The sequence below is a fragment of the Geotrypetes seraphini genome, chromosome 1 (assembly GCF_902459505.1).
Source record: "Geotrypetes seraphini chromosome 1, aGeoSer1.1, whole genome shotgun sequence".
In the NCBI taxonomy this organism is placed as follows: domain Eukaryota; kingdom Metazoa; phylum Chordata; class Amphibia; order Gymnophiona; family Dermophiidae; genus Geotrypetes; species Geotrypetes seraphini.
The window spans coordinates 155,282,272-155,308,271 of record NC_047084.1 but is presented as its reverse complement, the minus strand read 5'-3'; the positions used below and the strand labels follow the sequence as shown (position 1 = coordinate 155,308,271).

Below are 26,000 nucleotides of genomic sequence, written 5' to 3'. Positions count from 1 at the left end.
ACAAGGGGAAGAATTACAAAGGGAGGGGGAACTGAAGGTAAAAACCTTTCTTGAATATTATTACTGAGTCTCTCCAAAAATTAAAGATAGAGACTTCTCAGGCCTCTGTTGCCCAGTGCTCATTCATGAGCAGCATTAAGGCTCAGATTACATGTTTTCTCTCCCATATGAACATTACTAAGATGCTCACAGAACATTGGGCCCCTTTGGGTGGCTAAGGCCATGACAAAACTTTACCCAGTGGCCGCTGGCTTTCATCAGCTGTTCAATCCACCAAAGAGTAGATTTCCTGGTGGCATAGGTTACAAAGCATACCTTTCTCCCCAGTGAATGGGGAGTGGGGTTGAAGAATACACAGGACCACAGGCTGGACTTGATCCTTAGGAGACAATTTGAAGCCGTGGTGTTGGGGTTGAAGGCAGCAGCAGCAGTGTAGTATGTCACACGGGCTTGCCATTCAAGGTTATGTTGTGCTCCAGGAGTAGATGCCGACACGGATTCCCAGGTTGTTATATTAGGAGTGGATTATGTGGCATATGCTTTGTTTAATCTATTCAGGGTCCTGAGCAAGGTTTCCGCATATGCTATTTCCATGCATAGAATGCTCTGGATTAGACGGTAGACTGGAGATTCATCTTTGAAAACTTTGCTGAGCATATTGCTGTTTAAGGGTCACTTGCTCTTTGGTAAAGGGGCTAGTGTGAAGGATCAAAAGCCAAAGTATTAAACTAACAGCAGACTAAGGGCCCCTAGAGGTTCAGGTTGAGCTATCTTTTGTTGCTCTTGACACTTTTGACAGTACTTGGGGGAGGACCTTTGGTACAGAGATCTTTTCAAGGCTTGAAACATAAATTTGGGGGTGCTAAGCGACCCAGGCCGCCAGACTTCGTCCACAGCAGCACCCAATAAATAGTTCTGATGCCAGGTCAGGAGCTATACTTTCAAGGATAGGAAGGAGGTTGTCAGCTTACTGGGAGGCATGGGCGAAGATCACATTAGATCACCAAGTATTGAAAATTATTCCGGAGGAGTACAAGCTCCTTCTTCCAGGCCTCTTTCTGGATTCTCCAGCGGGGAAGCCAGATAAAGCGGTATGAGTGAGTGACAGTAAAGAGGTTACTAGATCTAGCAATCGTTGAAGTTGTCTCAGATGAAGAATCGGGCTCAGGCAGTTACTCCATATACTTTATTGTACCCAAATGAGACACAGAAGACTGGAGGCCGATCCTGGATCTGAAATCGGTCAATGTGACCTTCAAAATACTTGGTCATTGTCTCTGTAGCGCCTGGAGCATTTCTTGCCTCACTGGACTTAGCAGAGGCCTATGTGCATATCCGATGCATTAGATCAATTGTAAGTTCGCCGGGACAGACCGGGAAAAATGCTTGAGTACCTGAATAAATTCATATAAACTGTTCTGAGCTCCCCTGGGAGAACGGTATAGAAAATGAATAACTAAAAAATAAATCCTCATTTTCCTGAATCACAGGAAGTTCTTGAGGTTCCATATTTTGGAGTACCATTTCCAGTTTTCATCTCTTCTGTTTGGACTGACCACAGTGTCATACACCCTCACCAAGGAGGGAATTCTACTACTACTATTAATTATTTCTATAGCGCTACCAGATGTGCACAGCGCTGTACAGAGTCACAAAGAAGACAGTCCCTGCTTGAAAGAGCTTACAATCTAAACAGGCAAGACACATAAACAGGATGTCATGGATACAGTTAAGGGGAACGGTTAATCGGCTGGCTGGGTTGGAGGGCAGTAGGAGTAGGGTTATGGATTGAAGGCCTTTATGAAAAAGGTGGGTTTTCAGTCTGCTTTTAAATAAGGGAAGGGGCTTGGTGGACAAACTTGGTTAATTTATTCCTGGCATAGGGGGCAGCTTGATGAAAGGAACAAAGTCTGGAATTGGCAGTGGAGGAGAAGGTTACAGCTAAGAGCAGCTTATCTGAGGAACGGAGTTCTCTGGGAGGTGTATAAGGACAGAGAAGAGAGATTTTGAGGGGCAGCAGAATAAACACACTAGGAGGTCAGCAGTAGGAGCTTGAAATATACGCGAATGACGGCAGTGGAGTGCATGGTCCAGCTGCTGCAGAGCCTGGTCTGGGTCATAAACTTCCAAAAAAGCCACCTGGAGCTAATACAGTCCCTGGAGTATCTGTGAGTCCTTTTCAACTCAAAGGACAACTTAGGTTTTTCTCCCTGAAGTCCACAGAGCGAAGCTCACTTATCAGATCAAGGAGTGTCGGGGACAGGCCAGCATGATGGCTTGGCGTTACTTGCAAGTGCTGGGGTCAATTGTAGCAACAACGGACATGGACCCTGGGCGAGGACATGTTTACTTCCTCTCCAGGATGCATTCTTAGCCCGCGGGGCACCACAAATGGATGTATCACAAATGCCCCTACTTTGTACAACAGAGGCACATCACAGTTCGAACTGGTAGCTGGAGCCACAGTCTCTATCTTGGGAAGTGCGTCTTTGCATCTACACACAGGTGATCCTGACAACAGATGCCAGCCTTTAGGGCTGGAAAGCTCATTGTTAAGGTTGCCTGGTGCAGGGACACTGGTTTCCTGCCTAGAGAAAGTGGTTGATCAACCGGTTGGAGCAGAGAGTCATCTACCCTCGATACTGTGGGCACTTGGAAGTTTACTACAGGACAAAGCGGTACGAGTTTTCTCGGACTATGCAATTGCAGTAGCCTAGGTCAATTGGCAGGGAAGCACCAAGAGTGCCCCACTATGGCTGGAAGCTCAAATGCTGTTCCAGTGGGCAGAGGCCTACCTGCTGGCCTTCTCAATGGCACATGTAGCAAGAGTAGACAAATGTGCAAGTGGATTTCTTCAGCTGGCAGACTGTGGATCCTGAAGACTGGGTTCTGTCTTGGGAAGTGTTTGGCAGTATTGTGAGTTGTGGGAGCGCCTGACGTTCAACCCCATGGTGTCAGTGACCAACAAGAAAACGACTTGGGTTTTCAGTCAAAGATACGAGTCATGAAGCACTGATCTGGATACCCTGGTGCAGTCGTGGCCACAGAAAGGGCTTCTGTATGTGTTCCCATTGTGGCCCACGATAGGCAGAGTCCTAATAAGAATAATTTTGCATCCATGGCTGGTAGTTCTTGTCACACTAGACTGGCCGAGGCATCTTTGGTATGCAGAACTGGTCCATCTAAAGAACAACTGGGGTCTCATCTGGGGTTAATCTTACAGGGCCCAATCTCTCTGAAGGATCCAGATCACTTTGGTCTTATAGCATGGCACTTTTTCAACATAGAGTCTTAATCCCATTCTGTGGGCTCTCACTAGAGCTCCATATGAACCTTTGGAGATGGTGTCAGTGATGGACCTGATGGTCAAAGCAGCATTTTAGTGGCGGTCACATCAGCATATTGGGTGTCTGAACTACAGGCTTTATCCTGCAGCGAACCCTTTCTCGATTTCAGAAATGGGGGTTTCACTGAAAACAGTCCTCTTTCTTTACAAAAGTAGCCTCCAGTTTCTTCATCAACCAGGAAATACGGTTGTTGGTCTTCACACCCTCAGGGTCCAAGAAAAGTGACAAAGCTCTGAGATGTTTCTATATGTGCAGAGTGTTGCTTTGCCATCTGGAAGTGACAAATGAGTTTCGTCTGTCAGATCATCTCTTTGTGCTACTGGGTACCACTACCAGCTGCCCGGGGCCAGCTGGCTTCAAAAGCAACCATTTCTAGATGGATTCGTATGGCCATTTCTTCAGCTTGCATTGGCAGCAGAAAACAATTGCCAGTGGTCATAAAGGCTCATTCCACTAGGAGTGTAGCTTTCTTTTGGGCAAAATCCAGAGCAGTTTTCCCTGAAGCAGCCACTTGGTCGTCCCTTCATACTTTCACTGTTTATGGGGTGGATGTAGCAGCCAAATTTGGATACCGCATTTGAATCTTCAGTACTTTCAGCAGGCTCATCTGTCCCTCCCTAGATCCTAGGGGATTGCTTAGATACGTCCCAAGTGTTCCATAATGATGTACCTATTGCACTAGAAGGAAAGATTAGGTACTTACCTTGATAATCTTATTTCTAGTAAATAGGCACATCATTCGGGAAGCTCGCCCTGTCAGATATTCATTAGCCTGCTTGTGTCTCGGACATGTCTGTATTACCAGATACCTTATTTCTTTCCTCTGTCCATTACAATCGAGGATCGGGAATCCCATACTATTGTGAAGAGACCATGGAGTATTTGTCAGAACTCCAAGTCAGTTAGTGCAGATTGCGCTCAGGTAGGTGGCCTGTTCGTTTCATAAGAACATAAGAAGTTGCCTCCGCATACGTCTAAGAGGGGTGGGGTGGGGATTCTGCTACGTAAGGGGCTTCGGAGCGAAGTATAACGGGTAGTCAGGGATCCTCAGGGAAGGTATATTATGCTGGAAATTCTTATTGAGGGGTGCTTATATTCTATGGTTAATGTCTATGCTTCCAATGAGGGCCAGGGGGCCTTCTTTCGGGATCTGGTGCCTCGAATTCTTATGTTTAAGGGGGGTGCCTTGGTTTTGGGTGGGGATTTTAATCTTACTGTTACCCCACGTTTGGATAATTCAGGGAGGGCGGATCATTATGGGGGGAGGGAGCGTAAGATGCTAAAGGAGGCGCTGACCGCTCTGAATGTGGTGGATGGGTGGCGCTGGCTACATCCTCTAGACAGGGATTACACGTATTTTTCGGGGTTGCACTCCACTTACTCAAGAATAGATGCTGTATTTGTGGAGAGGGGATTGCTCAGTTGGGTGGAGTCGGCGGGAATAGAGTCAATTACGTGGTCGGATCATGCCCCTGTTTGGACCAGGTTCCGTGAGGAGGGGGGTAGTTCGGGCCGGAAATTTTGGCGTTTTAATGACAGTCTCCTTGATGACCCAGAAGTTGTAGTACAGATCGAGGGGTGGTTACGGGAATATTTGGAGTTGAACTTGGAATGCGGGGCCTCGCAGGAGGCGGTTTGGGAGGGTTTGAAGGCTACCCTAAGGGGCAGATTGATTGCTTTGGCCTCTGCTCGGCAGCGTACACGTAGGGCAGAGGCAGCGGCCTTGATGCATACTATTGGGAGTTTGGAGAGTCTCCATAAGCGCCGACCTTGGGATATGATGCTGCATGGCCGTTTGTTTCAGGCGCGTCGTGATCTCCAGGCGTTGGATCTGGAGGGCTTGCGCTTCAATCTACAGCTACTGCAACAGAGATACTTCGAGTTCTCTAATAAGGCTAGCAGACTGGTAGCCCATCGTTTGAAAGTACGACAGACGCGCAATCAAATTTTGTCTGTTTGGGCGGCCTCTGGAGAGTTATTGCGTAAAGATGATGATATTTGAGCTCGTTTTGTAGAGTTTTACTCACACCTCTATTCTCCGGAGGGGGCCGGGGCCGCGCATGATATCGACAGTTATTTAGCTTCGGCGGAGCTTCCTAGGATTGCGCTGGCGGATGTGGCCCGGTTGGATCGTCCCCTTACGTTGATCGAGGCTCGGGGCGCTCTACGCTCAATGAAACTAGGCAAGTCGCCTGGGATGGACGGCTTTACAGTTCGCTAGTATAAGCGGTTTCAGGATTTGTTGTTACCTCCCCTGCTTGGCTTTCTTAATTCTATGGAGGGTGACTGTGCGCTTCCGTTTTTTATGTGCTTGGCTGGAGTTACAGTATTAGCTAAGGAGGGGAAGGATCCCCTGCAATGTGCATCCTATCAACCGATATCTTTGTTGGGGGTGGATACGAAGATCTTTACGCGGATTTTAGCGGACAGACTGATGAGCTGGATTCCTAGATTGATACATCCTGATCAATCGGGCTTTGTGGTGGGGAGACAGGTGGGGGATAATACGCGGCGGGTTTGTAATTTGTTCGAGAGGGCTAGGGGTGGTGGTCGGGAAGCGGTATTCTTGTCGGTCGACGCCGAAAAAGCTTTTGACAGGGGTTCCTGGTCTTTTTTGTTTCGGGTTTTGGATTCTGTTGGTTTGGGACCTCGTATGCAGGAATGGATTCGCATCCTCTACACCAGTCCTGTGGGATGTATTAAGGTGAATGGGGGTTATTCTGATACTTTTTCTTTGGGCAGGGGGGCGAGGCAGGGGTGTCCTCTTTCTCCGCTCCTCTTTGCATTGACAGTGGAACCTCTGGCACAAAGGGTGCGGATGAATCGGGATGTCAGGGGAATAAAGGTACCGGGCAGTAGCTATAAGTTGTCTCTGTTTGCGGATGATCTTCTCTTCACAGTGGAGGATCCTGAGACCTCCCTGGCAGCTATCTTGCGGGAACTGGAGGAGTTTGGAAGGGTGTCGGGGTTTCGTGTTAATGTCGGGAAATCCGAGCTACTCAATATTAATTTACCCCTGGATAGAGTGAATTATCTTCAGGCACGGTTTCCGTTTCGTTGGGTACAACAGTCTATGCGCTATCTTGGGGTTTATTTTGGCCCACCGGGAACGGGGATCTATGATCTTAATTTTCCCCCACTTTTTCGACGTATCCAGCGGGATTTGACAAGCTGGAAGGATCAATTTTTTTCCTGGTTAGGACGGATGGAAATAGTGAAAATGATGATTTTGCCTCGTCTTCTGTTCTTATTCCAGGTGTTGCCTCTCTGGGTGAATAGGCGCGTATTGGAGGGGGTGCAGCGGCACATTTTTGCTTTTATTTGGGCCGGTCGGAGGCCTCGTGTGAGTAGGTCGGTTATGTGCTTGGGTAGGAGCGATGGGGGTTGGGCTGTCCCTAATGTGGTGAAATATTATCAGGATGCACAGTTGCGAGCTCTGTTGGAGTGGCAGGTGCAAGACCCGAAGCCGTGGGTGGAGCTTGAACAACGCATGTCCACTGGGGTGCCCCTGTTGCATCGGCCCTGGGTGCCTGAGAGGATTCGGCCCGAGCGAGTCCTATCCTCAGTAGATACAGCCCTGCGGGTCTGGAATATGACCCGGAGAAGTTTGTTGCTGGGTAAGCGCCATTCTTGGTATACGCCGCTGCGTCATAATGTGGCCTTTGAGCCTGGTCGGGGAGAGGGTGTGTTTGCTAGGTGGGAGTCTCATGGTTTGGTGTGTGTGGGTCAATTGTGGGATCCACTCTTGGGCAGTATTAGGCCTTTTGCTGAACTACAGGGCTGTTATGATCTTCTGGCTCGGGATCTGTTTCCCTACTTACAGGCTGTTCACTACTTGCGGGCCTCGGGGGCCCTATGGGACTTACGGGCGGGTAAGACCCCCTTTGAGTTGTTGTTGGGCCCGACTCTCTGGAAGGGTGCTTTGTCTGCTATATATCGGTGTCTTAATAGTCGGGGGGCTCGGCCCTTGCCTTATATGTTGGCTTGGGAAGGGGATTGGGAATCAGCTATCTCTTTAGATACTTGGGGCGACATCTGGAGAGAAGTTGCTTCGGCGGGCATTGCAGCATTGGTGGTTGGAAATGGGTATAAAGTTCTATTCCGGTGGTATTATACTCCTCAGGTTCTGGCTCGATGGCGTGAGGGGACGAGTGCTTCTTGTTGGAGGGGATGTGGGGAGGTGGGAACCTATATGCATATGTGGTGGTATTGTGGGAGGGTGAGCGGTTTCTGGATTGAGGTGTTCTCTCGAGTTTCCCGGATTCTCACTGTGCAGGTTCCGGTGGACTGGAGACATGCCCTGTTATTTTGGCACCAATTGGATCTTGATTGGGGTGACTCTTTATTTTGTAAGTTAGCCTTCACTGCTGCCCGATTGGCCCTAGCATCTTTGTGGAATCAGGGGCACTCCCCCACTTGGCATATAGTGGAACAGCGCTTAATTACCTGGCAGCTCCTTTATCAGTTAACGGCTTTACGACATGGCAAACATCATGGCTATGCTCATATTTGGCGTAGATTTTGGGCTTCTATAGGGATTGGTGGGAGGGGGGAGGGGGGGGTTGGATTGGATGTTTAATTGGGAGTGTGGGACAGGATGAGACCCTATGATAACTGTTTTTGAAGGTGAGGTTGGGAGATCCTTACCCAAAAGGGCGGTGTGTGCATTGTGCTTTATCCCTGGGGGGGGTGGGAGGGGGGATTTTGCTGTGGTTTTGTGGTTGGTTTTCGACATGTTGGGGCTATAACTACTATTTAATTTGTTGTCTGCACTGTTGATTTTTCCTTTGTGCTTTGCTGAAGCTGTGTATCACTGCTGTATACTTATGTATATTTTTCAATAAAAGCTTTCATTTGGAAAAAAAGAAGTTGCCTCCGCTGAGGCAGACCAGAGGTCCATCCTGCCCAGCGGCCAATCAGGCCCACTGCCTGAACAGTGGTCCCAGACTAATTTTGTAACTTACCTCTAATCCTAGCCCTAAACCTACCTCCACTCCTATCTGTACCCCTCAATCCCTTTGCTCTCCAGGTACCTATCCAAACCTTCTTTGAAGCCCTGTAGCGTGCTCCTGCTTATCACATCTTCCGGTAGCACGTTCCATGTATCCACCACCCTCTGGGTGAAAAAGAACTTCCTGGCGTTTGTCCTAAACCTGTCCCCTTTCAATTTCTTCGAGTGCCCCCTTGTACTTGTGGTTCCCCATAATTTGAAAAATCTGTCCCTGTCTACTTTTTCTACTCCCTTCATGATCTTGAAGGTTTCTATCATGTCTCCTATAAGTCTCCGCTTTTCCTTTTTTTTTTTTTTTTTAATTTATTTATTTATTATTTTCGACTTAAATTTCAAGTATTACACTTGTACAGAAAGCAAGAATAGGATAGATATCAAATACAAAGCAATATAAATCTTAAATTAAACAAATATACTATTTATGCTCAAGTCCACCATTAGGATCCAAGAATTATAGAAAATTGGCGAAATTATCTAAAAAGAAAGTTATAAAAGAAACTGAGAACTATAGCACTGAGATAGGGTCACAATATCCTAAATATAGGGCTCAAAGATTGTTAACATTCAGGCGAGACATAGCCACAAAATTTGTTAATTGTGATGGTTCAAAAAACACATATTTAAGAGTACGGTGATATATAATACATTTACATAGATGTCTCAAATAAAAGGTTGCCCCCAAAGATAAAACCCCAGGTTTCAGAAGAAGAAATTCACTGCGACGCCTTTGCGTCTCCCGTGCCAAATCTGGGAACATTTGTATTTTATAACCAAGAAAGCTTTTTTGTCTATTTTTAAAGAAAAGTTTTAACAACCATGTTTTATCAATTGGCAAAGCTAAAGTAATAATCATGGTGGCTGGTGATGCTAAATCCTTCTCAGATGTTTCTAAGATCTGTGATATATTTAGAAGTTCTTGATCTGAAGGTTTTTCTTTTAGTTGTTGATTTTGTTCTTTATCAGGCAAATAATAAACCCGTGAAAATGGTGGTAATGAATCTTCGGGTATCTCTAAGTTCTCTACTAGATATCTCTTAAGCATATCTCTAGGTGTTACTAACTCAAGTCTTGGAAAGTTAATTAACCTTAAATTATTACTGCGTGAATTATTCTCAAGCATTTCAGTCTTTTTCCTTAGGCTAATATTGTCTTTAACTAAGGCCTCTTGAATTTGTTTCAATGATACTATTTCTTTTTCTATTTTTTGAACAGATGAGTTAGAAGTATTCGTTTCTTCTCTTAAATCCTTCAATTCCTTATCATGTTCCTTAATTTTCCCTTCAATTTGTTGAAGTGTAGGAGTAATATTTTTAACAAAACCAGCCATTAAGTCCCAGATAGAGTCTAAAGTCACTTCTGCAGGTTTAATCAATTCAGTTGAAATTTGTGTAAATGTAGAGTTCTCACCGTTCTGAAGTCCTTCGGGGGATGTCTAAGTCTCCGCTTTTCCAGGGAGAAAAGCCCCAGCTTTTTCAGTCTGTCAGTATATGAGAGGTCTTCCATGCCCTTTATTAGCTTAGTTGCTCTTCTCTGGACCCACGTTATAGGGTTAAATGTTTAGATGTTTCAGGATTTTACCATATATATATGTTATGATATGAGCAGAACAGACTTGTTTCTTGGGGGAGAGTCCCTGTACCCCTCCCTATTACATTTTCTCCTCTCGGGCTGACCATCTGCTTTGATTATGAATTGAGGAATTATAGGATAGCCCAAAGGGATGGGATGTGAAGCAGAAAAATGTAGACGAGGCTGTCTACGCAGGATTTTATAACCAGAGTTACACAACTCAAGTGTTCCAGAATGATGTGCCTATTTACTAGGAAGGTACTTACCTTGATAATCTTCTATCTTTTCATATTTCTTGTTGGCATGTATAGGAATATTCTGTGGTGTAACTTATCTAGTCATTTCTGCCTCTCTTTGTCATTGCAGCTCTTTTGGAGCAGTTAATACACTGCAGCTGATGCTTAATTGCACAGTTAGTTTTGTGCAGAATGTTCAGCTCCAGAGATATGGAGCGTCCTGCCCAGAAACGTGGTCAGAAAACTGGCCGAAGTAAGTTGGTTTCCCAGTCCCTGCGAAGTGCCCAGCACTGCCTGGAGAATCAGGATTTTGGAACGGCTTATGCCCACTACCTGCTTGTCCTAAATCTTGCACCTGAGCTGAGAAATGACGTGAAGGTGAGCTCTTGTTTTAAAAAATGCTATTGGTACTGCTAGCTAAAACTCTCCAAGCTGCAGATTTTAGGGGGTGTGGAGGGAGGGGGGCTTTTGGGTTTATTTTGAAATATATGCAGCAAAAGTATTAACACATTGAAAGCCCTCAAATCATTGGACTAGAACCTGTTTTTCCTATTCTGTTAAAAAAGTTGGTCATTCCTTCTTAACCAACCTAGGGAGGTTGTTCCTCAAAGCGCCAGCTGGTTACCTCCCTTAATATATATATTAAGCATGCAATGCAGAGGTTGAATTTTAGACTTCACTACGTGCTTCCTAGTTGAAAACACTATAGCAAGGCTATCTTGGGGTCCTTGCATCCCATTTGGTTTTTCAGATTATGCATGAAATAAATCTGCATGCATCAGAAATCCAGAGTATGCAGATTTTGCATATTGATTATGGAAATCCTGAAATCTCACTGGGTGCAGGGGTCTCAGAACAGGTTTAGGAAACCCTGCACTATAGCCTAGCTATTCTAAACTAAACTAAACTAAACCTTGGGTTTATATACCGCACCATCCCCACGAATGCGGAGCTCGGCACGGTTTACAAGAAGAAAGATGAGAGAGGAACTACAGTGGAGAGATTAAAGAGTTAGGTGTAAAGGGGGAAGGTGAGAGGCCTAAGAGGGGGGAAGTGTTACAGTTTTGAGAATAGCCAGGTTTTTAGGTGTTTTCATACAGTTCATCGTGCTCTTTTCCACTTGTTTTTTAATTATATGTTATTATTTTAGTCCAGGATAGTTTTCAAATTTGGCTGTTTTTGTTATAAAGGCACTTTATGGTCTATTACAAAAAACAAAGAAAAAAATGTAACAGAAACTGCAGTAGGAATGGGACAACAGACAAAAAACAAGAAAAAAAAACTGCATACAGAATGTACAAGATGCAGGCTATGTTTATTATATCAAATAGAAATGCGGTTAATGTTACCACCCTTCAAACAAAACTAAGGACCTGACACGGTCCGTGTTTCGATAAACACGCCTTCTTCAGGGGTGATAAGGTTTGAATAAAACTGCAATATAAAATGATAGTAAACATAGGCCTATAAAAAATCTGGGATGATTGCGCACGGACAAACTCGGCAAAAAATTTTCCTTATATTGTATGGGTTTAATTCAATTAAATTATTGGAATTTGCTGAGTAGTAATAACCCCGAGTAAAAGTGTGTGTGTGTATATATATATATATATATATATAAATATATGCACACACACTATATATTTAAGTATATTTATTTATTTATTTATGCATATTCATTAGAGATATCCTTTGTTTGGTCAGCTGTGTGTATAATTGGTAGGGCACCATCCTGGCATTGTGAATGATTGGTAAAGGTCTGATTTGCAGAAATTTTTTAAGCATAATATAAACAAAAGGAGCTTTAACAAGCAAAGATATATCTGGTCCCAGCAAAACTGCATGAGCTGATGCCTATGTAATTTTAAGCTAGATGCGCATCTCCGCGTGCCCTGGCCTGCATAAAAGAACATCTCTATGTTACTAACAGCCCACCCCCATTCTCCTAGAATATCTCCTCATTTCCCGTTGATGTTTGCCTCTACTTCCCTACCAGCAGCTTGACAAGAGGGAGAGCTTCCTTACTTCATAGTCCTTTGAATTGCATGCTCTTTCCTGATCCCAGTCCAGTTCAGTGTAAGCAACAGCAAAAGGGTCACAGACAGATGAATGGAGACTTTTGATGTTAGGACTATTTGCTGTCTATTCAAATGCCCAGAAACTATGACAAGACTTACATTGGCATTGCTAAAACTATGGACCAAATTACTGGTGGTTGATCGCCATCTAGTGATGAAGGCTGAGCATACTGTAGTTTTATCCAAGCAATCATTTCTCTGAAATATTGGCTAATCCAGTCTTTTATTTTAATGCATGTGTGTATTCAGGAAACTTTCCAGTTTACCCTTTTCAAGTGGGCGGAAGAACTGGCAGCTCTTAGTCGGACACGAGATGTATTTGACTGTTATGAGCAGGCCCTGGAATTGTTTCCCAACTCTGAAGTGATCTGTAACAGCATGGGAGAGCACCTTTTCAGGTCTGTACAAAACAAGGGGATGAACCCTAACAGATATCCTGATGGGGAAGAGAGGCATCAGCCACCCTCCACAAACTATAAGCCTACAAGCTCAACTTCTTGCATTCAGCTTATTGATAGAATTGACAGCAGGCCAGCAGATATGGGGATTTTGTGTGTGAGTGAGTGAATGGGGTTCTAGGTGGAGGGACTGTACTTTCTGAATAACCACTGCCTTGCATCTGTCCAGTCACGCCCTTCTGTTTTTACCCTTTTTTATTCTCTTTCCTATACTAACTTGTAGTTCCTCCCTCTATTTCCCTCTCGTGGAAAGTATGTCTGTGATTTACCCCAAAATTGTTTGTCCCCCCCCCCCTCTATTTCTTAAATTGTTCATCGCTTTTAAGTTTAGATGTATCTGCTATAAGGCTCTTTTTGGTATCTTATCTAACTACCAGAAAGTCAGGTATGTTCATCTACTCTACCCCTAGGGCCTGTCGTTACAAGACTTTTTTTGGACAGGACACTGGAATATTAGGCGTGGAAGATGAACTCCTGGATGAGCCCGTTGATTGCTCAAGCTTCTTCATACCTTACATTTAGGAAACTACTGAAAACTTATTTATTTGAAAAAAAATAATGCTGATTCTTATTCATATACTTACAGTAGCATTTTTATTATGCTATGTATTTTAATTGAATTTTTTATTAGAAGCTGTATTTTAATTGATGTGGTATTTACTGTTGTGTGTTTTGAAATTTAATTTTTTAACCGAAATGTTTCAGTTTACTGTTGTGAACCGCCCAGAACTGTCATTTGTGGCGGTATACAATAAAATAAATTATTATTATTATTATCTATGAAAAAGCGATTTTATCAAATTCCAAAGAAACTTGAAACTCTCATTCACTCTTTCACCTCCCCCTCCATAGCCTCTTTTCTTCCTTTCTAATCCCCACCTTAGATTCAGACACTATTCCCCTGATCCCCAGCAGGACATTGGTGAGACCCCCTACTTTTGAGACCCCCTTTTATCAAATTGCACTAGCGTTTTTTTAGTGCAGGGAGCCGTGCTGAATGCTGCACGCTGCTCCTGACGCTCATAGGAACTTTATGAACGTCGGGAGCAGTGTGGGGCATTCAGCACGGCTCCCTGCACTAAAATACGCTAGCACGGTTTGAAAAAAGGGGGCCTGAGTATTGTGTTTAGAGGAAGGCAACAAAAATGGTATGGGATTTGCACCAAAAGCTGTACGAAAAGAGACTTGAAGACCTGAATATGTATACCCTAGAGCAGATGCTTTCAACCCAGTCCTTAGGCCACACCTAACCAGTTGAATTTTCAGGATCTCGATAACGAGTATGTATGAGATAAATTTGTATGCACTGCCTCCATTATATGCAGATTTATCTCATGCACATTCGTTGTGGATATCTTGAAAACTAGACTGGCTTGGTTTGTCCCAAGGACTGGGTTGAGAACCCCTTCCCTAGGAAAAAGAGGGACGAGGATATGTTATGGACACGTAAATACTTGAATGGTTTATTTATTTATTTAAAAATTTTCTATTCCGCCTTTCAACTAGGTGGATTACAAATTCACATACATAAAGTACAAAATTCTACATGTAAGAATAATTTTAAAATAATACATCAAAGCTTCATTTTAAATTAGTCTGCATCTAAAAAGTGGCTCTAGACTAAATTACTGCATTTTACTCTGCCTGAAACCTGATCTGATTGGCACAGTTACGTGTGACATTTGAATACTAAATTGTACTAGTCTTTTATTTTCTAGATTAGTCTTTTTACTTGACTGAAGCTCTGCTTATTTAGGGGTGGGGGGGAGTAAGGGTAGGTGTGAGTGTGTGCACCTAACCATAAGACACACTCTAGATTTAGAGGAGAAAAACAAGAAAAAAAAACTATGAACCAAATTCTCCCTGCCAGGCTCTGCACCCAACCCCACACTCCTTGCTAGGCTCTGCACCAAGCCCCCATCCTGAACGTGAACTCGCAGGCCTTGAGCATGCTCAGATGCTCAAGGCCTAGCAGAAGAGGAGGCCAATCTTCGGGCACCGGCACCAAGCACAGGACATGCCGGTGCCCAGATGAGGGTAAGAAGCGTCGGGGGGGGGGGGTGCTGAATCGCAGGGGGGGTGCCGGATCGCAGGTGGGGGGTCTTCGGGGGGAGCATTGCCAATTCTCATGGGGGGGGGGGGAAACGCATCAAAGCGAGCTTCCATTATTTCCTATGGGGAAACTCGCTTTGATAAACGAGCATTTTGGATTACAAGCATGCTCCTGGAACAAATTATGCTCATAATCCAAGGTACCACTGTACTTCTATGCAGGTCGCTGCGTTTGTTTTGTTAGTGTCAGTTCTAATGTGGTCTAATTTTGCTTTGAAAAGGTGCTAGTTCAGTTGCTGTTGGGGTATTTGTTGATTTGGCGGTTTATTCAGTTAGGTTAACTAGGAAGTGTGTTATTTGAAATAATTTTTTCAAACCGGTGGGATTTAAGATTGCACATAACATATGACAAACAGTGGAGAAAACAGAACAGCTTTTCTGATGCGCTTCATCATTCAAGTTATGCTACACCCAATGTAAAATTGTGGTGTATTTACATTGTTTATATGAGATTTGACAGCAGTGTGATGTACACATTTGCTTTGTTGAATCATTTCCTGTGGTTTTCTCATCATTGGTTTTACAGTGACAAAGTTGCTAGCTTCACTAAACCTTCCGATCCTGTACCGATGGTTTTGCGATCGTTCCCCCAACCCGATTCACTAAACTCCTGCCCGATCAATCTCCTATCCAATCCAACCCATGCAAATTAGTAAAACCTTATGCAAAATAGCCAAGCGATTGATTCACTAACAATTGCTTGGCTAATCAATCGCTTGGCTATTTTGAATCGGGTTTTACTATCCTTTAACCCGACTGCTGTAGACACTGTGTTACCGACAGGTCTGCTGTTTTTTTGACAGGTCTGCCTGTCTTTTTTTATTCATTTTTTTCATGGCAGACCTGTCAAAACCCGCCCCCCCCCCCCCGGACAAACGCACATACCCTGCGACCCACAAATGGCAGGAGGGATGCCCACTCCCTCCTGCCATCAGCTGCTCCGTCCGACGCTGCCCTTCCCATCCATGGCAGGAGGGATGCCAACTCCTTTCTAATAAAGATCTCAACATGTATAATTCTTTCATCTCCGCTCGGACCAAAGATGTTTGACTTAATACTCCCCTACATAGAAATGGTTCCCTATTATTAAGAATCTTTAAACTGTAATGTCTAGGTATTGTCCTAATCGCAGCCTCCCGCTAATTCACTCCACTCTACTCTCCTTGATCCTTTTGTATTCTAAAGTATTTTACTTTTCTTGCTGGAAGTCGCCTTGAGCCTATTTAGGCATTCACTCCACTCTACTCTCCTTGATCCTTTTGTATTCTAAAGTATTTTACTTTTCTTGCTGGAAGTCGCCTTGAGCCTATTTAGGCATTGCGCGGATGCACAAACCAGATCTGATTAGATTTCCATTTCACAAGAAATTGCAAAACAGCCTCTTAATGCAGACGCTTCTCACCAAGCAAAGTAAAGGAAGCGATTTCAAAGAACAGGTGAATAGGTGTAGCATATAAGTGCTGCCATCTTTAGATAAATTATGGAGATAAAGACATAATTCTCGCATCTCTGTTCAGAACCTCAGACAGAGCACAGCATCCTGAAAGGCACTGTCTCTGTCTGAGAGTTGGATATGCTGTGGAAGAAGGCAGGGCGCTTGCAGAAGCAGGATGTTTAAAGTTAGATCCACTCCCACCTCCACTGTAGTCCAGATGAAGGTTATGGGACTGGTAATGCAGAAGTTGTGAATTGCAGCGGATTCCTGCTCAGAACAGGTGTTAGCGCTAGAGTAGTGGTCTCAAACTCGTGGCCTGCCAGGTACTATTTTGAGGCCCTGGCAGGCCTCAAAATGTTTATCATAATCACAAAGGTAAAATAAAACAGTTTCTTGATCATATGTCTCTTTAGCTATAAATGACAATATTATTAGTAAGACTTAGCCAAAAGAAAAGATTTATAAGCTATAAAGAGTTTTACCTCATGCAAAATTGTCATTTCTTTAATAAGACATTTTTTCTGAGGCCCTCCAAGTATCTACAAATCCCAAAATGTGGCCCGGCAAAGGGTTTGAATTTGAGACCACTGCGCTAGAGTGAACCCTGTATACCAGTGGATGAAGAAGGCAGGGCTTGCCACTGTCGCGCCTGGTTTTGTTATGAAGCAGGGCCTCTATAGTTTTCAAACTAGAGTGTATCAAACTCTTCCAAATTCAACAGGTTTTTTTTTTTTCTGAAAAATGTGTAACGCAGTAAAGAAATTGCAGTGAAAATGTTTGTGCTTGTGGGGCTTTAACGCTGGAAGGTTAATATCGCCAATGCCTGTTTTCACTTTCCAGCTCTCTGAGTAGCCGCACGTTAACTGTTCTCTTTTTCTGTTGCTGCAGAATGGGCTTCAGAGACGAAGCAGCTGGTTACTTTTACAAAGCTCTGAAGCTGAACCCTGATTTCATAGAGGCCAAGGAGAATTTTTACCGGGTTGCCAACTGGCTGGTGGAGAGGTGGCATTTTACTATGCTTAACGACAGCAGGCGGAACCACATGTATTGGCATGCCATTCAAAAGGCAGTGCGGGCTGGGTGTCGCAATGTCCTAGACATTGGGGCAGGGACAGGAATACTCAGGTATGTGATTTTGTTGTTTTTTTTTAAAAACAGAAATGGACTGAAAGGCCTCTTGTTAAAGACCTTGACCCTGATTCTATAAATGGTGCCTAGTGGCGCCCAGATCAGTGGTGTCTAGCCAATTTCCATAAAGCAGTTAAATTTTTTAAATTGGCTTAATTGGCGTAATAATTGAAAACTCCACTAAAAGCCAATTAAAAACATTTATAAAAACGATTAAGCTCCACATGGAAATCGACGCCATGCCTACCTGAAAAGTGGACGCAGTTAGGGGAGGAGTTTGGATGTGGAATGGCTTAGGTGTTAGATAAAGGAAAAATAAATCCAAGTTGAATATCAAAATACACAAGCAAAATACATTCAAATTATATAGCTGATGAGAGGGATAACCACTTGTACAACAATTACAATAAGTGGAGAAAAAGACCTCCGTGCCACACAAGATAGGACTTTAACATATCCTGGAGACAATCTAGGTTCAAAAAAATTTTTGAAGTAGGGGTCACAAAAAACTCCACTTTACATATTCATAATTCCAAAAACTGCAAGATTTCTCATTCCAAGAACTCTTACTACAGTTATATTGAATTAAACTGCGATATATAAACTTAAGGTTTAGTTAGTTGGTTAAACAAACAGCACTTATCTTCATATATGTGGTCTACTCAACATACAGCTCAAGACAGACAAGCATTTAGATGCTCTCAATGTCAGTATTCCTCACATGTTGTATACCGTGTAGCTTAGATTCCAAACATCCATTTAATGGATTGGTAGGCATCTGTGTTAGGTGATGGTAAACTAGGCCAGGAAAACCTTTGCCTAATATACTGGTGCCTAACATTATGATGTCTAAGCTATAAACAGCCCCTTAATTTGATTGACATGTGCCATTTATAGAATCAGGCCTCTTGTGTGGAAAATTAAATGTGATAATGGAAGGCAGCCAGTAGTGCATGACTTTAGATGAACTCTAGTCACTTCGCTTATCTTACTCCACTGAACTATCATTACTAGGACTTCTTTCCACTATATACTACTTCCTTGACCACCGAAAATCCGTTCTCCTTATCTCTCTTGATCTGTCTGCCGCGTTCGACACAGTCAACCGCCTTAGAGACAATGCATTACTGGCCAAGCCCTCTTATGGTTTATCTCATACTTCGCTGATCGTAGTTTCAATGTCTACTCAAATAATGAAACTTCTCTACCTATAGTTCAAACCTACGGTGTCCCACAGGGTTCTATTCTATCACCATTGCTATTCAATATCTTCATGTCTCCTCTTCTCACCCTAGCCCAGTCAATAGGTTTCACAATCTTTGCTTACGCAGATGACAATTACTTCACCCCATCGATACCACGAACATCTCCGATATACAAGAAATTAATTCGAAATTAGACAAAATAAGTGATTGGCTTTTTGCAAGTAAACTCTCCCTTAATATTAATAAATCATGTGGTATACTCTTCTCAACCAACCCTAATGAATCAGTAACAGGCAAAATCTACCTTAAATCTCATCCTGTCAAAATAGAAACTAAAATAAAATTATTAGGGGTCCTCATAGATAAAGATTTAACCTTTCACGATCATATCAGTTCAGTAGTAAAAACCTGTTTCTACAAACTCCGACTTATTCGATCCCTAACTTCTATTCTCAAAACTGAAGCAATCACGACCCTAGTTCACTCTCTAGTCATTTCTCATCGTGAGAAATCCCTAATGTAATGTAATGTAATTATTGTAATTCTTTTTACAATGGAATTCCTAAAAAAGAAACACGACGTCTACAGCTTATCCAAAACACTGCAATAAAACTTATATACAAGCTAGGGAAATATGACCACGTCACCCCTCTCTTGAAAGAAGCGCATTAGCTACCTATTACATATCGTATCACTTACAAAACCCTCATGTTGGTCTTTAAAATCAAATCCTCCCGTCAACCATCTTTTCTTGACAAACTTCTTATTCCGTTTTGCCCTTCACGGTCTCTAAGATCTGCTGACCAGAATTTACTATCTGTCTCTTCTATAAAGGAATTCTTCTATACTAGGAAAACCAACTTTTCAGTAGTCGCCCCTACACTATGGAATGCTTTGCCATCCCAACTTTGTCAGGAACAACTTATTGAAAAATTTAAGACTAATCTGAAAACCTTCTTATTTCAAGACGCATTTTATTGCTCGTGAACTTTCCATCACCAATTCACCCAACCGCTTTTATGAAGCAACCTCATTCCCTTCTGTTCCTCCCCTTTCCCTCCCTTTCACATTCAAGCCCCTTTTTTTTTTCTTTTTCTCTTTTACTCTCTTTTCACCACTAATAATGTAACTTCCCCCTCCTTCTCTTGTCAACCTCACTTTCATGTTTGTCATCGTCAAATGTCCTTAATGTCCACTTCCTCTTTGCTCTTTTATTAATTTTACTATCTATAAGCATAATTTTACTTTTATTTTATCTTTTATTGTAAACTGGCTAGATACCCGTTGATGGTCGGTATATTAAAAATCAATAAACTTGAAACTATGGTGCAGTTCAAATGAAGATCTGCTCCTTAGCCCTCTGTGCTGTATTCACAGTTTATATGCACTGGTAGAGATTCCCAGCAGCTCTGGGACATCCTTAGAAAGGTGCAGTTGGAAGACCTCATTGAAGCTTTGGCACAAATCATTTAAACATAAAGAAGTAAGTATTCAGTCGGTAATGGTTAACATTTTTTTTTTTTTTTTGCCACTAACAGTGTTATGCCCAGATAGTCAATGCCAGGATGTGTCTGGGCACCAGCATTGAATATCTGGGTTTGGGTGACTGGTTATCCCTTTTCTGTTTAAGTGCAATATTCAGCATTTAATCACATAAGTGAAACTGCCCAAAATTCCTGCCAAAATTCAAATCTGAGACCTACGAACTTTCCCGCCAAAATTCAAATTCATGACCAATGGTCCACCCTGTTCTCAATCAGGTCAGTGGACCCACTATATATAAAGACAAACTGCAGACCTCACAAAATACCCTGAAGAAAGTCGCAGCATGATGGCTGAAATGTCGGTTCTACCTACCCAGATGCGGTGAGACCCAATCAATAAAGATGCAGCCCTTTTTGTCTGGTTAGTTTTATCTAGTTAAGTATGAAATATCAGCCCTTAATTGCATAAGTGCCAGCTCTGCCTCCAGACTGCCCACAAAATAACTGGTGTTGCATTTGGTGGTTAGTGCTGGTATTCAGTGGTCTCTCGTGCCTGGTTGAATATCATCCCCAAAGTGAACAGGAGAACTGACTGTGACCATTATTGTAATTTTGTGTTAGAACTGTCATGTTAGTTCATGTACTTAAACTAGTTTCTATTTGAGTTTTATACCCATCATGTATGTGGTTTTTTTAAATTTTCAGTATGTTTGCTAAGAAGGCTGGAGCCCTCCGTGTGTCTGCCTGCGAGGTGTCCAAGACCATGTATGAAGTTGCTCATGATGTGATAGCAGCAAATAACATGGAAGGAGAAATTGAGCTTTTGCACATGAAGTCACAGGATATTGAAATCCCAAAGCATATACCTGAGAGGTAGAGTCATTCTGGGTTGTATTCTCTTTATTCACCTCTGCTCCGAGTTTGTTTAGAAAGTGTCATCTACATTTTTCGGCTCTGCCTTCATCACTGCACTGTGCTGTTATTCCTCAGTTTCTCCTTCTATACGCGAGTTGAAGGTGTCTTTCAGATCTGCTCTGCTTTCGGTTTGTTATTTCTGGGGTTTTGTCTTAATTTTGAGGCTTCTTGGTGCTTCAGAGGTGCCCAGATTTCCTGGGCCAGCTCTGCCTGGGAGAAGACACTCTCACTGACAGAGGTCTGTAGCTGGGAAAGCAACCAACTTTAGCACCCTCTACACATCACAGAAAACAGCAGTGACAGAGGAAACGGGGCAGAAAAACAGGTGTGATATGGTTGTCAGGAGGAGGGGTGGGGGTGTACTGGGATGCCAAACAGGCTGCATAGTCAGATGATAAATTAGGATGGGGGATGATAATAGCTAATAGAGGGAGAATGACAAACTAATATGTCCAAATAGGTACTAGAAAATGTAATTCATGTAATCCATTTTTCTAGCAATGTTAAAGCTATGTTATCTTTGACATGATATTGGCTTGGTTAAATAAAACTTTTCAAATATTTAAACTTAAAAAGCTGCATCATAGAAAGCAGATTGAATAATATTGAATCAAAAAATCGATTCAGTTGGCCAAATCGAATCAAAATTATTTTTCCTGATTCGGACAGCACTAATGTCTAGTAGCGCTATAGAAATGAACCTGCAAATTATCGACATTCTAGCGAGAATTACACCATCTCTAAACATATATAATAGAACAATATAATGCAAATTACAGAAATTAGTCAAAACACAAATCACAAAAAAATCTAGTAACATAGTAGATGACAGCAGATAAAGACCCGAATGGTCCATCCAGTCTGCGCAACCTGATTCAATTTAAATGTTTTAAATTTTCTTCTTCTTAGCTATTTCTAGGCAAGAATCCAAAGCTCTACCCGGTACTGTGCTTGGGTTCCAACTGCCGAAATCTCCGTTTTAAACCTACTCCAGCCCATCTAAACCCTCCCAGCCATTGAAGCCCTCTCCAGCCCATCCTCCCCCAAACGGCCATATACAGACATAGACCGTGCAAGTCTGCCCAGTACTGACCTTAGTTCAATATTTAATATTATTTTCTGATTCTAGATCCTCTGTGTTCATCCCACGCTTCTTTGAACTCCATTACCATTTTCCTCTCCACCACCTCTCTTGGGAGCACATTCCAAGCATCCACCACCCTCTCCGTAAAGTAGAATTTTCTAACATTGCTCTTGAATCTACCACCCCATAACTTCAAATTATGTCCTCTGGTTTTACCATTTTCTTTTCTCTGGAAAATATTTTGTTCTACATTAATACCCTTCAAGTATTTGAACGTCTGAATCATATCTCCCCTGTCCCTCCTTTCCTCTAGGGCAGGGGTGTCCAATGTCGGTCCTCGAGGGCTGCAGTCCAGTTGGGTTTTCAGGATTTCCTCAATGAATATGCATGAGATCTATTTGAATGCACTGCTTTCAATGCATATTCATTGGGGAAATCCTGAAAACCCGACTGGACTGCGGCCCTCGAGGACCGACATTGGACACCCCTGCTGTAGGGTATACATATTCAGGGCTTCCAGTTTCTCCTCATACATCTTCTGGCGCAAGCCTCTTATCATTTTCGTCGCCCTCCTCTGGACCGCTTCAAGTCTTCTTACGTCCTTCGCCAGATACGGTCTCCAAAACTGAACACAATATTCCAAGTGGGGCAAGAAATTAGACAAAATGTTGTAGGAATTGGCTAACTAAAATACATCTCAAAGTAACCAAAGATTTAAAAATTTCCCAAACAAAATGTTTTCAGTTTATTTCTAAGAACTTCACAGTTGGTCTTCAGTCTGAAGGAAGATGGTAACGAATTTCATGTTAAGGCAGCTTGATAAAAGGACTGCACTAGCTGTTTTTTGATCCTTTAAGGACTTACAGGCAAATTCTACATAGTCTGCCTAAAGCTAGGTGCCTACATCAACACTTCTAGCTGATGCAGGCACCTAACTTGTTCAGTAGACCTAATTGGCACCAATAATTGATCTCGCATTCATACACCAAATGGGTCCCTGGAGGGGGCGAAACATGGCCACGTCAGGCTCTTATTCTTAAGTGGAATCAACTCTTGCTCGAGCCTTGATGTATTACAGTTCTAAAAAGAAATCAGTTTTGTGCTAGTCTGGAAAAGTCCTCCAGCGTCATCCCCATAGTTGGGTTCAACGTGTCCAACCATCTGATTGCAGGTCACCCTCTTCTCCTGCTTCCTTCGATCTTTCCAAACATCTTTCCTTCTCCAATGATCCTTCTCTTCTGACAGTATGACCAAAATAAGACTGTCGTAACTTCATCATTTGGGCTGTATCATATCATATTATGATTTTATTTATACATTATTGAAGCATTGCAAGTAAGTTAGAGTTATGTTAGGCGCTTAACTCGGTAGACACTTACCGCTTTGAGATAGGCGTCTGTGCAAGGTGTCTACCACAAAGTAGGCATGGTTAGGGGCGGCTCATGAGCGTGTTTTGAGTTTAGCCACTTGTTTTGGTCTTAGGTGCCATGACTGGGCGTTGCCAAGCTGGGCTCAGCAAGTGGCCTTACCCAGTGCACACAAAACCTCAGCCGAGCGGTTACGCGAGGTTCTATTGGTAGCTTGGTATTGGAATTAAAAAACACCTCCCAAAAAACAGGTCCAATGACAGAGGTGCAATTTCCTGGTATAATTTATTGATCAAAAATCAAAACAAACTTTCAAACAGTTTTCTTCAGGTTTGTATCACCTGGTATATCATTGCAGCATTCAAAACATAAACAATTGTCAGATCCAAGCCTAACTATCTTAAGAGAGACAAAAAACTTGTCCCAACTGTAAAGTTTCCTTCAAACATAAATTTTAGCCTTCTCTTAATCTAGTACACAGTCCAAATTTTATCCTAGCTCTCTTTAATAGGAAAAGATTAGCTTATTTCCATTTCTTCTATAATGGGCAACTCTCTGTTTCTTCTATCTCTATATTATCAGTAAGGTCTTCATCAGCCATCTCATTGTCTTGCCCAAACACAGACTCACCGTTCTCTGTGGCTTCTATCTCTCCAATCTCTGCCTGGGCTGGTAGCCAGGAGGTAGACTGTGGCTTCCTGATTCTCTGGGCTTGAAAACTGCTTGCTGGGTCGGTAGCAGGTGTGTACTCTGAGGCTGGCTCCCCTGTTTTGAGAAAACTATTCCTTTTTCTTTCCCTGCAGGAAGCTGATTAGTCCGCCCTGCAGGTGTGTTGGTGTAGCCTGCTCTCACAGAGCTCCTCACCTGGCCTAAACCACTTTGAGACTGATTGGAAGTGGCTTGTATTCCAGCCTTGCTCTTTCCTGCCCCTGGCTCAATGCCTGCTGGGAGATGTAGTCTTTCCACTTGTTTCCTGATACCTGGCTTAGGTAAAGCTAAACCACTTTAGGCAGGGCTTTAGAAGGTTTCAGTGGTGAAAGGCTTGGCTTGTAAGTATTCCTAGGAGCTGCTTTGGGCCTCTCCTTAGCAGGCTTAGGAATACTTTTAAGGGTTTTAACCCCATTTCCCTTCTCTGGCAAGGCTTCCTCGCTAGGAACAGGGGCAGCCTTGTGACAGTGCTGGTGGGCACCTAACTCATTTTGCAGATGTGGATGTGCACATCCTGGAAAGTAAGATTCCCCCTCTGTCCTCCCCACCACCATCTTAATAACACACATTTGTTTTTTGTTTTCTTCCCCTGCAGAGTTCATCTGGTTGTAACAGAAACGGTGGATGCAGGTTTATTTGGAGAAGGAATTGTGGAGAGTTTGGTACATGCATGGAAGCATTTACTTCTCAAACCAAAGGTATGGCCTAAGCTGGATCTAGAGTAATTTCTAAAATCAGAAGAGGCCTTGAGGATGAATTTCGACTTCCTCAGTTCGATGATTGTACATCAATTTCTCTGTTGGTAGCTGATAGTTCAATACTTTTGCTATTAATTTTTTTGTCATGTCTTAAACTAATAGTCCAAGAAACATTTTTGAAAATGGTCCAATGAAGATGGTTTAAAATATTGTAAAAAAAAAAGAAACAGATCAGTTGGAAGAATCCTTTAAACAAATATTTATTAAGGAACTAGCAGGGAAGAAATACTCTGCAGAATAGCACTTGGTCACTCTTCAAATGAAGACTCGACAAAGTATTCAAAGGCAAGCAGGTAACACTCTAAACAAAGATCAGACTTGTCCACGCACTCATTTTCTCAGTGGTAAGTTACGGGTGTGAAAGCTGGACACTACAGAAACAGAACCGAAAGAAAATTGACTCATTTGAGCTTTGGTGTTGGAGAAGGGTTTTATGCATGCTGTGGACTGCCAGATGAACTAACAAATTGATTCTGGAAGAGATCAAACCGGCTATGTCACTGTGTTTATGGTTATGTTTATTAAAAGTCTTTATATACCGCTTAATTTGCCAAGTAGGATCAAAGCGGTTAACAAAATAATTCAAAAATTATTGAAAGGAACGCCATTAAAATAGGAAAGAAAAGAGAGAAAAGAAAAAAAATCACAATATACAAAATAACATAATTCTAACTTACTTACAATGCATCAATAATGTATAAATAAAATCATAATATGAGATGATACAGCCCAAATGATGAAGTTACGACAGTCTTATTTTGGTCATACTGTCAGAAGAGAAGGATCATTGGAGAAGGAAAGATGTTTGGAAAGATCGAAGGAAGTAGGAGAAGAGGGTGACCTGCAATCAGATGGTTGGACACGTTGAAACCAACTATGGGGATGACGCTGGAGGACTTTTCCGGACTAGCACAAAACCGATTTCTTTTTAGATCTGTAATACATCAAGGCTCGAGCAAGAGTTGATTCCACTTAAGAATAAGAGCCTGACGTGGCCATGTTTCGCCCCCTCCAGGGGCTGCATCAGAGTCTATAAGACCCACTTAGTGTATGAATGTGAGATCAACTAAGTGATAGATTTGATCAAACCTCTGTGTACTAATAG

General features: G+C 42.7%; 1 protein-coding gene across 7 annotated transcripts in view; it reads left to right on the top strand.

Annotated features, from left to right (window-relative positions):
• Positions 1 to 26,000, top strand: part of PRMT9 (protein arginine methyltransferase 9) — a 71,126-nt gene that overhangs the window by 7,207 nt on the left and 37,919 nt on the right. For 4 of the 7 annotated variants that reach the window (XM_033940366.1, XM_033940375.1, XM_033940384.1 and 1 more), the window contains exons 2-6: positions 10,308 to 10,541; positions 12,491 to 12,639; positions 17,135 to 17,371; positions 20,769 to 20,936; positions 24,733 to 24,835. In XM_033940366.1, coding sequence (XP_033796257.1) covers positions 10,356 to 10,541; positions 12,491 to 12,639; positions 17,135 to 17,371; positions 20,769 to 20,936; positions 24,733 to 24,835 — 843 coding nt within the window. In that variant the 5' untranslated portion in view covers positions 10,308 to 10,355. Of the gene's footprint in view, positions 1 to 10,293; positions 10,542 to 12,490; positions 12,640 to 17,134; positions 17,372 to 20,768; positions 20,937 to 24,732; positions 24,836 to 26,000 lie in introns of all 7 variants that reach the window. The other 3 variants (XM_033940347.1, XM_033940338.1, XM_033940332.1) reach the window with 1 other exon arrangement.